Source organism: Engraulis encrasicolus, chromosome 9, assembly GCF_034702125.1.
Source record: "Engraulis encrasicolus isolate BLACKSEA-1 chromosome 9, IST_EnEncr_1.0, whole genome shotgun sequence".
Lineage (NCBI taxonomy): Eukaryota > Metazoa > Chordata > Actinopteri > Clupeiformes > Engraulidae > Engraulis > Engraulis encrasicolus.
In genome coordinates, this window is record NC_085865.1 from 45,557,445 (window position 1) to 45,572,444 (window position 15,000).

The 15,000-nt window shown below is 46.6% G+C and overlaps 2 protein-coding genes across 2 annotated transcripts in view; both read left to right on the forward strand.

Moving 5' to 3' along the window:
- sspo (SCO-spondin) overlaps positions 1 to 6,311 on the forward strand; it is a 180,288-nt gene extending 173,977 nt beyond the window's left edge. Inside the window, exons 112-113 of the mRNA XM_063206313.1 lie at positions 551 to 701; positions 5,636 to 6,311. Of these exons, the coding sequence (XP_063062383.1) occupies positions 551 to 701; positions 5,636 to 5,658 (174 nt within the window). The 3' untranslated portion in view covers positions 5,659 to 6,311. The remainder of the gene's footprint in view (positions 1 to 550; positions 702 to 5,635) is intronic.
- A 1,568-nt stretch (positions 6,312 to 7,879) lies between these two features.
- Positions 7,880 to 15,000, forward strand: part of kcnh2b (potassium voltage-gated channel, subfamily H (eag-related), member 2b) — a 384,306-nt gene continuing 377,185 nt past the window's right edge. Inside the window, exon 1 of the mRNA XM_063207230.1 lies at positions 7,880 to 8,544. Coding sequence (XP_063063300.1) covers positions 8,469 to 8,544 — 76 coding nt within the window. The 5' untranslated portion in view covers positions 7,880 to 8,468. The remainder of the gene's footprint in view (positions 8,545 to 15,000) is intronic.

Consider the following 15,000-nt stretch of genomic DNA (forward strand, 5'->3'; position numbering starts at 1 on the left):
TACCTCTCTCTCAAATCCCCCTCTCTTCCCATCCTCACCTATCACTGTCGTCCTCCCTCTCCTCCACTGTTTGTTTAAAACATTGTCATAATGCTTCACTCCTCTTACCAAACATTCCCCTGTTCCCTCTTACATTTCTGTCTCCCTCCCTCTATATGTCTCCGAAATGTTCATTTCAACCTCTGCTTCATCAGCATGACTGTGTGTGCACTGTGTACAGTGCTGTAAAATCCTGTGTTCAGACTCAGACTCAGTAATACGTTAATATCACTTTTCAAATATGCAGTGGATATATGATGGTTTCTGTGTCGCTCTGCATCTGTCTCTCTCTCTCCTTCTCTGATTGACCTCTTTCTGTCTGTCTGTCTGTCTGTCTGTCTCTCTCTCTCTCTCTCTCTCTCTCTCTCTCTCTCTCTCTCTCTCTCTCTCTCTCTCTCTCTCTCTCTCTCTCGAAAGAGCGTATCTCTCTCTGTCTCTCTTTCTCGCTCTCTCTGTAAGTCTCTCTTTCTCTTCTCTCTCTCTCTCTCTCCCTCTCTCTCTCTCTCCACAGGAGCCCTACCTCCAGGCGGTGTGTGACTGCTGCAGCTATCGTCTGGACCCCGAGCGTCCGGTGCGCTTCCTCAGCCTGCTCTGCTCCAGCGGGGACACCGAGCCCGTCGTGCTGCCCGTCATACACAGCTGCGAATGCACCAGCTGCCAGGGTACTAATGGACACATACGACATGCACACTAGACCTGTTCCAAAAAACACCTGTTTTGTTCTCCAAGGTGTGAAATGACCAAATATAAAATGAGAATGCCTACCTCATGAGCCATGAAGTTTTATTTTTATTTTTTTTATCAAAACACCTGACATTTGGCCCCATTTGTGAAAACAAGCCGTGAAAGCCCATCTGGGAAACTCCAACTCCCATTGTCAATGTGACACAGCACTCCACAGCACACAAGTGTTCACTGCACACAATGAAATTGCATTTATGCCTCACCCGTGCAAGGGAGCAGCCCCCAATGGCGCCCCAAGGGAGCAGTGCGGCGTGACGGTAAGCTACCATGCTCAGGGTACCTCAGTCATGAAGGAGGATGGGGGAGAGCACTGGTTAATTACTCCCCCCATCAACCTGGCGGGGTCAGGAGACCAGTTTCGCCTCATAACCATTTCTTATAGAGCATTGTGAGTGGTACCACATGAAAGCGGACAAAATCAACTTTCAGATGATACCCAATATATTAGTAGCTTACACAATTACAGTTGTCCTTAAAGCAGAAATGTCTGTGACAAAAGTCATTTTACGCAATAACTGCGTAGCTATGCTTTGTGCAAGTCTGGCGAGAGTCAGCCTTGAAATTATCCATCAAGAGCCTCAAGTTTTGAAATCAACTCAGTGACGCCCAACACATTTTGTTTGTTAGTTTTTCTATATGATAAAACCTTGCTTCAGACTTTCTAAATAAAGTGTGACCACCAGGCTTTTCACTTGTAATTGGCAAAAACACACTCCCTCTGTACTCCGCCCTGGACTCCCTGATATTGAACCACCTCGACAGTCTGCCACTGCTGCTGGGCAAACCCACTTCTCCGACAGTGCACTTGACATACTCTGGAAGTCAATTGGAGTTGTATTGGGTAATCATGGCATGGGACAGTGATGGTGGCAGCCAGGGCCGCTGACAGCTTTTGCTGGGCCCAGAACAAAGTCATCAGAAAGGGCCCCCACCCAATACATACAATGTAATGGGGGGGGAGGCAATTCTGGGCCCCCTATCTTCCTGGGCCCGGGACAGCGTACCCCTTTGTCCCCCACTGCCGGCGGGCTTGGTGGCAGTTCTGCACAGCCGTCTTGCCTCCCTCTTGCTCCTGTGCTCTCGTCCCCCTGGGCTTCCCTGCTGCACCTCATGGTGTACTCTTTAATTAACAGATGCAAATAAGTGCAGGGGACCGCCTCGCCTTGCTTGCTTCGCACATCGATAAACATCACAGAGACTCAGGCTCAGCCACTCGGCACAAACTCGGCACACACAAACACACACATGCGTGCGCACACACACACGACGACACCATGCACACACACGCACGCAGACACGCACGCACTCACGCACTCGCCTAAGCAAACACACACACACACTCATGAACACACACACACACACACACACACACACACACACACACACACACACACACACACACACACACACACACACACACACACACACACACACACACACACACACACACACACACACACACACACACACACACACACACACACACACACACACAAACTTTCATTCACTTTCATTCATGCACACACACTCACACACTAGCCCTGCCCTCAGCTTTTGCGAAAGGCGGCCTGACACGATGATTATCGCAGTCAATAGGAACATTATTGCCACAGCAAAACCGTTCAAGCGTTGTCGTTTTGTTCCTCCCCTTTTTCTTGTCCTCCCTCTGTCGCTGACAGTAATTGCTCCCATCCATTCCAAGAAAACTTTTTTGCAGAAACTCTTTGCGGCACATTTACCAGAGAAAAAGTAGGGGGGAAAAAGAGGGTAGCGGCTCTTCAGAGCACCTTGAAGGTTTTTTTTTTCTGCCGCCGCTGCACAGGAGGCTGTCTGGGCCGGTGATATAAAGCCCTTTTGGAGTTGGAGTAGAGAGCCCTCCTATTGGAGAGCCCTTTTCACAGCTTTTAAATGTGAAAGCTCTGATGTTGAAGGGCCCTGTTTCATCAGTGCCAATTTTACCTCGAGATTACATCTCAACCGCCCCATCCCCTTCCTCCTCCTGAACATTGCCGATCCAGGGACTCATTCTTGAATGGACACCATCACTCTTTTTTTCTGAGCTACCTGCCGATTTTTGCACTGCCCTTATGGACTGCATTCCCTACATCGTGGCAGAGATTCTTTAAGTATAGAGATATGCCAATGTAATAGGTTGCTATGGGCACCTAACATGAACAGGTTGCGGTCTGCCTAAAGGGGCGTGTCATAATACTCCGAGTCCTAGCATTGAATAGAACAGTCCTTAGGTCTGCCTAAAGGGGGATCCCCCCCCCTCCCCCTTGCAATTGTAGAACCCGGAAACAATGGGCCAATGGAACCTCTCTCTCTCTCTACTCTCTCTGATCGTGGGCAGTGGTGGCTCTGTTGGTAGGGGAGCAAAAAGAAGGTTGCAGGTTCAAGCCCTGCACCACCTGACCCCCGTCGATGTTTCCCTTAGTGAGATACACTTAACGCCAAATTGCTGATGGCTGATGGCACCCTGCGTGGAAGGCACGGCCTTAAGTGTGTAAAACGCTTCGAGTGCTCGAAAGAGGGAAAAAGTGCTATATGATGAATGCATTCCAAATTTTTCTGTGACCCGTCAAGATGAACTACCCGACCAGTACAGTAGCGCCCCTAGCAGGTTCGGTTTAGGGTTTGGGCTATGTTAAAAGCATATTGGTAGCTCATCTCGACAAAGCAGTCCATCTCTCCCCCCTTTTCCCGGCATTTTTAGGCCTGTCCTCAAACCCTGATTGGTCAGTGGCCTGCTGCTGCTGCTGCTGCACTCGCCAAAAACCTCTTGGCCAATGGTCGGTCTCTCTTTTCTCGACCACATGCACATGTTCACTCGTTCGCTCGCTCGCTCCCTCATGCCGCTCTTTCTCTCTTCCCCGGTGGGGAAAGTAATCACATCAGCCCATCCCCTCCCTCCCAGCAATTACGCAATTTAGTCATTCATCAACATGGATGATTGCATTAGCTAATTGAATACACCCACTCTGTCCCCCCCACCCCCCAAAAAAAAACACATGTAGCAGCGGTCCCCATACGCCGTGCGCCACTCCCACACCCGTCACCCCTCTTGCGTTATGCCACCACCGTGTGACAGATGATGGTTCTGGTTGCGAGCAAGGACCGCTTTTCACTCAGCAGCACATCTCCCTCTCCCTCTTTCCCTCTCGTCCAGGGCCGGCCTGGGGGAGAAATAGGGCCCCGGCACTTTTGGGTTTAAGGGGCCCTTCACAATTAGCGGCACAGAACTAACTCACCGGTGGGCCCCGCACCCTCATGGGCCCCTATTTTCAGAAATGTAAAAATATATATATACATTTTTAAACATTTCTGAAAATAGGGGCCCACAAGGGTGCGGGGCCCACCGGGAAATGCCCGCTATGCCAGATGGCCAGTCCAGCCCTGCTCTCGTCGCTCTCCGCTATTGTCGCTCTCTCCCTGCTTGGGGAATATCATCTAGCCCCGCCGACACGCTCTCTCTGCTGTGTCCAGCTGGTCGCTACACTAAGTCAATTCTGTGTGTTGTGAACATAATGGGTAGAGTGCAGGTTGCAACAGCCAAGTTACCGCGGTGTTAGTTTACATACTGAAGTCCATTGGAGTAGCATTATGGCATTAGAGATGGATTGCATTGGGGCCCTGCCGTGGCCAAACGGTAGGACACTCGTCTGCCATTTGGCCAACCCGGGTTCGATTCCCGGCCCGGGTCATTTGCCGACCTCTCCCCATTCGCTTCCTGTCAATAAAGTCGTAAAGGACCAAAATGGATAGCATTGGATGAGACTCAGCGTAATAGCAGAGTGCGGCGGTGTAACATTCTGAAAACTCCCTCCAGAAGCCTCCTACAGCATCTGTGGCACTCAGCTATCAATCCAGACCTTTAACCTGTTGTTCAGTGGTATCGCACTGTGCCTCCCATGTCGAACTGGATCGCGAACCGGAAGGTCATGGGTTCGAGCCTCGAGTGACAAATTAGTGCCAGATGACTTCAGTTACACCAGTAACGATGATTTGCATACGAGAATTAGGAAAAAGACAGGGATCAGAAAGACTCATGAGTTACTGCACAGCACTAAAGTACTTGTCACGAGTATGAGGATATTTTATCCATACACTGTACGTGTAAACAGCTTTACACATTAATTCTGTGTTGTGAGCCTAATTGGTGAGAGGGCAGGTTGCTGCTCTAGTTAACTTAGCTCAGTGCTAATGTGCATGACAGAGGCCTTATTGGGCAGGGTGGTACCACGCACTGATGATGGCTTACGTAAGAGCCGAAACGCGTCTGCTTGTGGACATAATGCCAAGACAAAATCCTCTGGGGATAATTAAGAATGCTCATTCTGCTATATCCAACATCTTAAAGGTGGCTGTGCATGTTAACCACTACTAAGAACCACAACTACTATGTTCTTTTGATAGATTTTGTCAGCAGCAGGTGGGAAATTGTTGACAAGAGTTACAAGTGAACTTTTCATATTGCAGTATATTGAACATAATAAATAAAGGCCATCATCATCATTACTGTTGTTAAGTTTCATTTTAACACTGTTGACGCTGTACTGTGCTGTACCAGAATGACTACAGGACTTTAACTTTCAGGAACTTCTTAGTGTGTCTGTGTGTGTGTGTGTGTGTGCGTGCGTGCGTGCGTGTGCGTGTGCATGTGCGTGTGCTTGTGACTGTGACTGTGTGTGTATGTTAGTGCGTGTGAGTGTGTGTGCGTGCGTGCGTGCGTGTGTGTGTGTGTGTGTGTATGTGCGCGTGCATGTGTGCGTGCGTGCCTGTGCCTGTGCCTGTGTGTGACGCTGCATCTAATGTACTGCTGCAATCATTCTCCTTGTCTTCCCCACGGCAGGAGGCGATCTGTCCAGACGCTGAAGAGGTGTATAGAGAAGAGAAGAGCGGAGGAGAAGAGTGGGCAGAACAGGAGTGGATAGAAGACGTGTGTGGAGGAAAGAAGGGCAGAAAAAAGAGGCGTGTGGAGGAGAGGATTGTACTGCCCTACAAAGGCAAAGTGCAGTAACTATGCCAACATTGAAACTGAAAAAAGTCCTTCAAAGGTATTATGATATTAGGTTGGATTTTGTAATTACTGCAAATTTGACGTAGCAATATTTCGAAAACTGGACACATTTGGGCCATAAGGCTTTGTCACAAGATGAATGAGGTGTTATGGAGACCATTTCCAGTCTAAACTCAATTTTGACAAAATATGTAGTTACTCCACTCTGCCTTTGTCTGGCAGTATAGAGAAACAGGTCCTTCTCAGATGTTATGTCACTTCTCTGTCCAGTGTGCTGCTCTGGCCTTGAGTCATTATATGACTGCTTTCCCTTTTCCTAGAGTGCTCTTCAGAAACTCTTGAGACTATATTACTCTATAGCCTTGTGACATCAATCATGTATTTTTTTTACTGTGTTATATTACAGCTGTCAAGAACTATTTAATATTCTTTTTTTATACTGCTGTTTTTATACGATTGTTCTTCTTTTTAACACTTAAAGAAACATTCACTCCTGTCAAGAACAATAAAGCACATTCTCTGGAGTAACTCCTGTGTCGTGTACATAGTGTTGTTGGATCGCTTCAGGCTGTGTGAAGTCAGGACTCTGGTGGTAAGGATAATATTTGAGTTCAAGAGCCAATGAAATAATACCCCTCCCACGATGTGGCTTAAGCACAGTGCTGATTGGATGGATGGGTTTGTGTTTGTTTACACTGTATGTGTCTGTGTTTCAGAGTGGCATGTGGTGGTAGTGGCATATTTTCATATTTTCAGAAACAAGGATCAGGATTTTAACTGCTACCCCTCCTACGAGAAGGACCAAAAGGGTCGCTTAATGCAAAAGTAGGCTAAATAAAACATGCTATGTTATTATAATAAATAAATAAAATTATTTACCCTTGCTTGGTTTATGGAAACAGAGAGTGTGTATAAACGTTATGGCATTTTTGTATAAAGGTGGAACATTTGCTTCTTCCGTTCAGAGAGGTTCAAGGAGAGAGTGAGGTGAGAGTGCATTGTGTGTGTGCTATGCGTGTGTGTTGGGGGCTTTCTAACGGCGGTAGGCTGGAAGATCTCAACTGCCTTCGCCTCCCGGGCAGCCGCATGTCCTCGTATTGAAGCGTTCGCTCCTCTCTGCCTAAATAAGGGAGTGGTGTGGCGCTGTACCGGCTGGGAGTTTCGTAGCACGCCCCCCTGTGGCGGGTTACAGGACTGCCCCGGCACGCATCGCATCACCGGCAGCTGGAAACAACACAACACGCGTTCACCACACAATTCAATAAGCTTTTCTTGTGTAAGATGCCAATGCGAGACGCAGACAGGCTGGTTACTTTTAGGGACTCTAATATTCGACAAGTTTTAAAACGGAGAATCGTGTCAGCAGTTATGTTATGAAAAGGTACAAACGCATCCATGCGCGTAGCCTTTGTCTGTCTTCTGGTGACGGTGGGGGAACCCCGCACACTTGGCTTGCGCTTAGATGATGACGTATCAAACTGTCTGAAACGCTCTCGTGCACGACATAACTGAAGGTAACCCCTCAGACAAAAATAAACAAAGCCACCGATCTGCACCAATAAATCCTAGATAAAGAAAGCAGGTGAGTTCACGCATGTTTCTGAAGGGAAATCATTTATATGAAAAGTAGAATGGGTTGTATGTAGTTTTTGGTTTCTTTCAATGCCTGACCACTTGCATGCACGGTTTTGCATTGTAAGATGAGACTTACTTGGTCACACAAACAAATGTTTGAAATCGAGGGCGCCCTGTTTTTGCAGCGGCAGACACCTGCGAATTCAAATTATACAACACACCTGTCAGTGGTGGTAAACCTTTTCACCGCGCCCATTTTACTTTTATTTGCTTAGCACACACGATGTCAATGTGGTAAGACCGGTGGCTTGGAGATCTCAGGGACTGTGCGCAATATACGTCTGATTAAAAATTATGAAGTTAAACACGAGCGTTGATAGCTGCTGACCAAGCTCTTTGTCTCCACTGTGCTCCAGTGTGCTCGCCATCCCTGCGACAAGGAAGGGGTTAAGGAGGTGCAGCCGTCGCCACCGGTGAACTGAAATCATCTGTGCCGAGACCTCGGGCGAGAAGCACGACTCCTGCACGGCTCCCATCGTTTCCAGTGAACTCGAGGGCTCATTTCCATATTTTTATTAGCCGATTCCAAAGAGCGAGGACTGCTTCACAAATCGCGTCATGGAGACAAAGAAAGACAGAAAGACTCAACTGTGACAAGAGCAAAAAAAAAGGTTTCTCCGTTGGGCGTTCAAGCGCTCATCCCTGGAGTTTGCCTTCGCAAATGTCACCGAGTAACCAAGCGCGTCCACGTAGGCTACTGTAAACAGAGGAAAGGATATCGTTTTTTGACAGTTCAGAGGCGGACGTAAACAAAAACCTGCGCACCGTTAACCCGTGGAAACTGGACACTGTGGTCGGGGTAAGAAGTGGCTCGTTTTCCCCAAAGGCTCCGCTCTGCTAGGTTTTTTCTTTCTTTCCAAAGGCTACTCTGTGAGTATCTAATGAAGTTCTCAAGACTGTGCATCGCTTGTGGATTACAGCGTACAGCCCCTCGTGCCGAGGGCGCAGTGACCGTGGCCGTGTGTCGGCGCGCGTAAAGGTTTACTTCAGCCACCGAAAGTAAAGAAAAGTCCGGAGGGCGAATGCAAGGATGCCGGTCCGACGGGGACACGTGGCGCCGCAAAACACTTTCCTCGATACCATCATAAGGAAATTCGAGAGTCACAGTAAGATAAACTTGATGTTTTTCTTTTTTTTACTGTCCTGTCTGGTTTTGTGTCTTACTCCTTTACTGTTCACCAAACAGGCAGCAGTGCGCACATGACAAATGCAATAGGTTCCTAACAGGATTTTGCTAATTTCATTTGGACAAAAGATACATGTGTACCGCAACAGTAATCATACTATGACTAATAATAATAATAATAATAATAATATTAATAATAATATTAATAATAGGCCTATTATTAATAATAATACATTCTCTTGTAGCCTAGTTATGAACACTGTAATATCTCAGCTGCAGAGCTGTTTTGGGTTTAAACTAATTTCAATCTGACGTGTGTAATAATAAGGTTGTAGCCTACAATGTTAGTTTGCTTTTTCAACAAAATGTTTACAACAAGCACTGTTTATTGTAGTCAAAATACCCTTTTGTACAAACTGTCTCAAATTGGAATAGGAGATAAGGTTACATTTAATCGATCTTCCAGCCGACGTGGGATTCACCCCTGCCGATACAAAAAAAACTTAATTGGCATAACTGCGGCTGCGCTTACATCAGTGTTTCCGAAAGGCTATACTGTATCAATACCAAATAGGCGAAAAGGCTAAAGTGTCCATATACACAGTAGCCTATGTGTTCATAAATAGCTTGTAAGCTTGTGTTTGTTAGTCACCATTAAGTTAAATGTGTAGCCTATGTTGTTGAACTAAACTACTTTGTTTAGTCTGTAATACATCCTGCAGGTGTTTCTAATTCGATGCAGAAACATTTCCAAAGCGTCAATCCAAAACCGTCTAATCAGCTTTCTACACTGTATGTGCACCCGTTCCTGGGTTGGCTCTGCGACATCCTGACAAATTCTGTCAATGCTTGGATGTTCATCGATTATGTTGGACTATGTATTATCCCCTTCTTGTTTGGCTTAGCGGGACCGGCTCCAGTGCACATCAGTAATGGCTAGGTAAGGTTCTCAAGTAAATTAAAGTAGGCCTAATAATGAAGTCTTCACTTGAGGTAGGCTACATGAGCTGCTCTCCCCAACCCTCATCTCCAAGAGAATTATGCATGGTCGCCAAGTATTTCATTTCAGGAGTGTTTGAATTGAAGCACCCATTTCTAAAATACCCCAATTTTTCCTCCAAGACGTATCAATAGCCAGTGAGACACCTTGGTGCAAGCCCTAGCTGGTAAGTCCATTGATCTGATGGACAAACAGTCGGGTCCCCCCCCCCCCCCCCCACGAATCAATGTCTTCCCACCATGCAATCCTCGATGCAAACATTCCTGTTTTTCATTTCGTGCTGTTCCCAAGTTTCCAATCTCGAAACGCGTTCTACGCTAACCAGGGAGCATGCCTGGCCCTGGATGCGCATGAGTTAGGCACGACCGTGGCCACAACCGCATGGAAATTCAGTCTCAGTTGGGTGCAGATGTCCTGCGAGCTCTGGACTGGATATCTGGCATAGCGGACATTAGCCGGTGGGCGCCGCACCCTCGTACAGAAAAAAAAAAAAAAAAAAAAACCGAAGAAGCCGTGTGTGCGTGCCCTCTGCCAGCTTTGCCCTGACCAGCCAGGGTGAAAAATCACTCAGGAGATGATCTGGACATAGCTTAAGATACGGTTAGGCCACGGTGGATGGCTAAAGGTTATTCGTAGTGGATCAACTCTGCCAGTCATATATCATCCTCAGCTTATGTAATGTTTACAGCACGGTTTGATTGGCAATAACCAATTTCTTTTGTTTAATATGCCCCCACATTTTCCCTATTGTTGGCACCTGGACTAGAAAAACAAATTTTTACTGGGAATTAAATTCACACATGGGCAAATGTAAAATGACAGTGAGAATAAGTTGCTGGAAAGTAATAATCGTGCAATCATGGGACAGTCATGGCCCTGTGGTTAGGGACTTGGTCTTTCAATATGGGTGTTTTAGGTTTGAATCCCACCTGATATGACATCTCTCGACACCTCCATCGATGGCTGAAGTGCCCTTGAGGAAGACACCTAACCTAACCCATTTTGCTTTAGGGACTGCAACCAATACCCTGGAGAATAATAACTGTAAGTCGGTTTGGATAAAACTGTCAGCTACTAAGTGTAGTGTAATGTATTGTAATGTAATATTCCAGACATACTCTAGTGGACTGTGACCATCCCAAAAGGGTGGCAGGGGAGAAACAAAAGCATTAGGCACTGGCCTGCAGATACACCCACTCATTTGACTTCATAACATTCAATTACAGCCACTTTAGACCATCCACTTTCAACTCTGTGTCCAAGTGTGGCATTAAAATGAGTGCTCTCTGTGAAGATATATAATTGTCTGCTTTTAGCTCTCTTCTCTTCTCTTCTCTTCTCTTTTCTTTTCTTTTCTTTTCTTTTCTTTTCTTCTCTTCTCTTCTCTTCTCTTCTCTTCTCTTCTCTTCTCTTCTCCAAGCTTCATCATCTCTCAAGAGCAGAGACGACTCTAGGTTCAGCTGGGGCCCCAAGCGAATACATCAAAGGAATGCACATTTGAATGAAATGTTGCACTACTGTAGCAAAGTGTGAGCTCTGAGCTGTTATTCACCATGTAGGAGCTTGATGGGCCCAAGCGGCTGCCTGCCTAGCCTGGTGACAAGATGTACCTCTGCTTGAGAGTCTTGTAAATAGCTGTGTTGTTTGCATGTACTGTATGTCTCCTCATCCACTTGATGATTTGAGGCAACACAACACAGGTACTTCAACAAAACAACTTTGTTCCACACTTTGCTATAACATGCACCATCACTATTCACTAAGCCTTGATGATGTATGTAAGCTTCTCCCTCTTCTATTTCCCCTTCTTTCATTCATTCAGCCTGTCTGACTGACATGTAATTTAGTGGTAGTGGGTTGGGTTCGCAGCACAGGTGTACTCCAGAAGGGAAGGGGAGGAGGTGGTGTTGGGGGTGGGGGTGGGACACCCGAGACAGACTGGCATAGCACTAGCGTACAGTTAATCCCTGTGGAGCCGGTGTCCTGTCTATATGAGCGACCCGTCGAGATGTGATTCTCTTCGCTACTGAGCATGCGCACGCATGCGCACACCCTCGTAGTGGTTTTCGCGGGTGATTGCCCATCGAATTGTGAGACCGCAAGTTACGACAGGATCCCCTGAGACTGTCAATTTTAGTGACTCAAACTGTAGCCTATGTCCTCCTGAGGTTACCACCAGTCATCCATAGTCTAGTTAGCCTGTCCACCGACTGTCATGGACTGAAAGTTACGATATATCCCCTGGGGGGAAAACGGCAGAGGTGGAAAGTAACTACTTTACTCGCGTTAAATTGAGATAACGTGGATCATCCAGCAGATCATTGGAACATCTGCGTGGCCTCGAACATTTGCTACTTTGTTGCCTAACCGTAATCGCTCACACACTCAGCTTCGAACATTGTAACATCGATCAGAAAAGACTAGGCTATGTATGTAGGCCTAGAGGAGGCGTTCTCATTGCAAAATGGAAAAAAATCGCAACCTCTGATTGAGCTGTCAAAATGCTCCCTTCACGCAAGAATTTGAATCGACTGCATTGTAAAATGCCTGAACATGGTAATAAGAAATGCACTGCTGGGGATGTTATGAAAATATGATTCCGGTCATTAAAAGACAGACATCTGCCAAAACAAAGCCACAATACGCTATCTGGGAATAGGCTATCTAAACTGCGCTTGTTTATCCCCATATAGCACATGATTTCATGTGGCAATTTGCCTTGCGAGCCCACGTCGCATTGAAACCAAACCAACAGCAAATGACTGCATTAAACAACCCGTAGCCAGGCCCTGATCCCAAACACTTTCTCCAGTATTTGCGCAAACTCAATTCAGTCTCTTTCATATGGCACGTTTCTTAACTTGCTCAAACGAGGGGCTCACGTTTTTTAGTGGTCAGCAGCCGCACGTTCTTATTAAACTCGGCACGAACGATTGCACACCCCTGTCCGTGAAATAAACAAAGTAATGGTTATTAAAACAGTCCTACGTGGACCGATTGAAACGCCTTCCGCGGAAAATCAAGGTCGCTCATTTAGATGAGGCATCGCAAATCGATAGAACACCACTATCGAATAGGGCGACCGGTCGCTCATCTCGACGAGGCAACACATCTCGACAGAACACCGGGTTGCCATCTCAGGTGTAGTAAGGCACGTTGTTGCCCTCACCCCGGCCTGGTCCGGCTCCGGCCAGAGAGGTCTATCCAATACAAGGCATCGAGTGACATCCATCTGACATGTTGTCTGCAGTGTAGAACAGATCCTCAGCAGCACGGATATAGTCACTGGTCATCCCGTTAAACACGGGTTGGTGGAGGTATCACTAACGCACAAACTCGTATCGGACCAGAGTGATCCAACTGTGGCTGGATTTTGCAGTATGGGTATCTCTGTGAGTGGAGGTACTGTAACCGTATTATTCTGCCTCAGATCAGAGTGGTCCAAGATTGGCTGCCATGAGGAGAGCGAGCCGTGTGGGTAGTTGCCCTGGGCTCAAGTCTACAGGGCAGCTTAATTTGGCCAAATCTACCTTTCTGAATTATTTAAAAACATGACGCTGGGATACGTACCGGGGCATACAAGGATCCAAGGAGTTTTACTTATCACATGCTTAGAATTGCAAAGTAAAACATGCAGTGAAAGTGGATTTGTCTGCCTGTACTGTGCATACACTGTAGGTGTGTGTGTGTGTGTGGGGGGGGGGGTTAACAATGCATTAGTGCATATAGGGGCCCAACAGGTCATTGCCCCCCGTACAGTGAACCATTAGCGCTGGCCCTGGTAGCTGGATTTTACGTAAAGACATCTCTGTAGGTAGCGGTAACACTAGCGTAATGATTCGGATCTGATCAGAGTGATTCAGCTGTGGCTGGATTTTACATACAGGCATCTCTATGGCCGCCCTGCTCTGTGGGTGATACTGCTGTGGGCATAGAGGTAGAAAATAACACTAGTGGTGACCCTGCCCCCCTTTTTACGGCAATATGTAGCGACCATTATCTGTAGGTAGATCGGACAAATGGAAATTAACAAAGAAGGAGGCTCACCTCTGTCAAAAATGGCTTAATCATGTGAAAATGTCCATCAACACACTATACAAGGACAATAGTTGAAGTGTGTTGCTAACTATGTTCATAAAATATATAATTTGATTTTTAAATGTATTTTATCTACTCATATGATTTAAGTAGATATTTAGCCTGACATTTCAAATCTGGTCTTTGATTAATGTGTTACTTCATATTCACACAGTTTTAGTCAATTTTTTGACAGGGGTGGGCGTGTTCTCCATTGACTTGCATTGACTGAAAGTGCCTACACTACCTACGGAAGTTGGGAAGCTCCATGTTCCATTTCCCAGTGCTGTCGCAAATTGCCGTGTCACCTCTAGTGTTATTTTCTACCTCTATGGCTGGGGGTCTTGTTAGCAATATAGTCTTCTCTTTCTCTCTCTCTCTCCCTCTCTCTCTCTCTCTCTCTGTGGTCTCAACCGGCGTGGTATTATTAATTTCTTGAGGTTAAACAGCCTGATTGCTGGCTGTGGCAGCTTTACTGACAGCTGACGGAGATTGTGCATGCGCTGGAGACCCGCAAATGCCCATCAAGTGCTTCATTAAGCTCCACTTTGAGGCTTTTTCCTGCTGCGTGGGTGTCACGGTTCAAACTCGGCTCGACGCTCGACTCGGGGTATTCATCTTTTCCCAGAGATGAGGAACGGAACTAGGCAGCGGGAGAGCCCAATCAATACATGTCCACATGCCATTTGAGTTTTACAGACAGTGAAGTGAGGGCTTTCTTTCTTTCCCCGACTCCAAAAATGATGAATGACTTGCTGTACTCGGTCTGCTTATCTCTCTCTCTTTTTTTAAAATTAGGAAACATTTTATGGCGTCCCTTTTATTAATATTCCCTGTGCTTTCTCTTAAGACAACGATGGACGATCCCTGTGCCACCGTGTGTGAGTGTGTGTGTGTGTGGGGGGGGGGGCTTTTTATTAATGCTACCGTAATTTTTAAACTCGAGACGTGGCTGGCTAGCCGCTGACAGGGAAGTAAGTCCGTGTGAGGCGTGCTAGAGTAAAAAGGCATTGCAGTGTTATTTCATCAGATATAGTGGAGGGGTGACCACTCCACCAGAGGCCTGTGATCTCTGTCACAGTGGGGGCTGCCAGCAGACTCCAAGGCCCACAATTCAACTCCCCCAGCAGCTGCCAGGCAGAAGCAGGTAGGGGAGCACTGTAAGCCTGTATAGGTGTTATTAATGCCTATTCATTTCCTTCACAGCGTGAACTTTGAACAGGCCAGGGGTGAGTTTCTCAAAAGGGAAGTTGTTAGCCTGTTAGCAACTTCGGTAGTTGCCAATGGGAAAATGCATTGAAAGCAACAAAGTAGCTAATGTAGTAAGCAACTTTGGTTTTGAGAAATTCACCCCAGTAG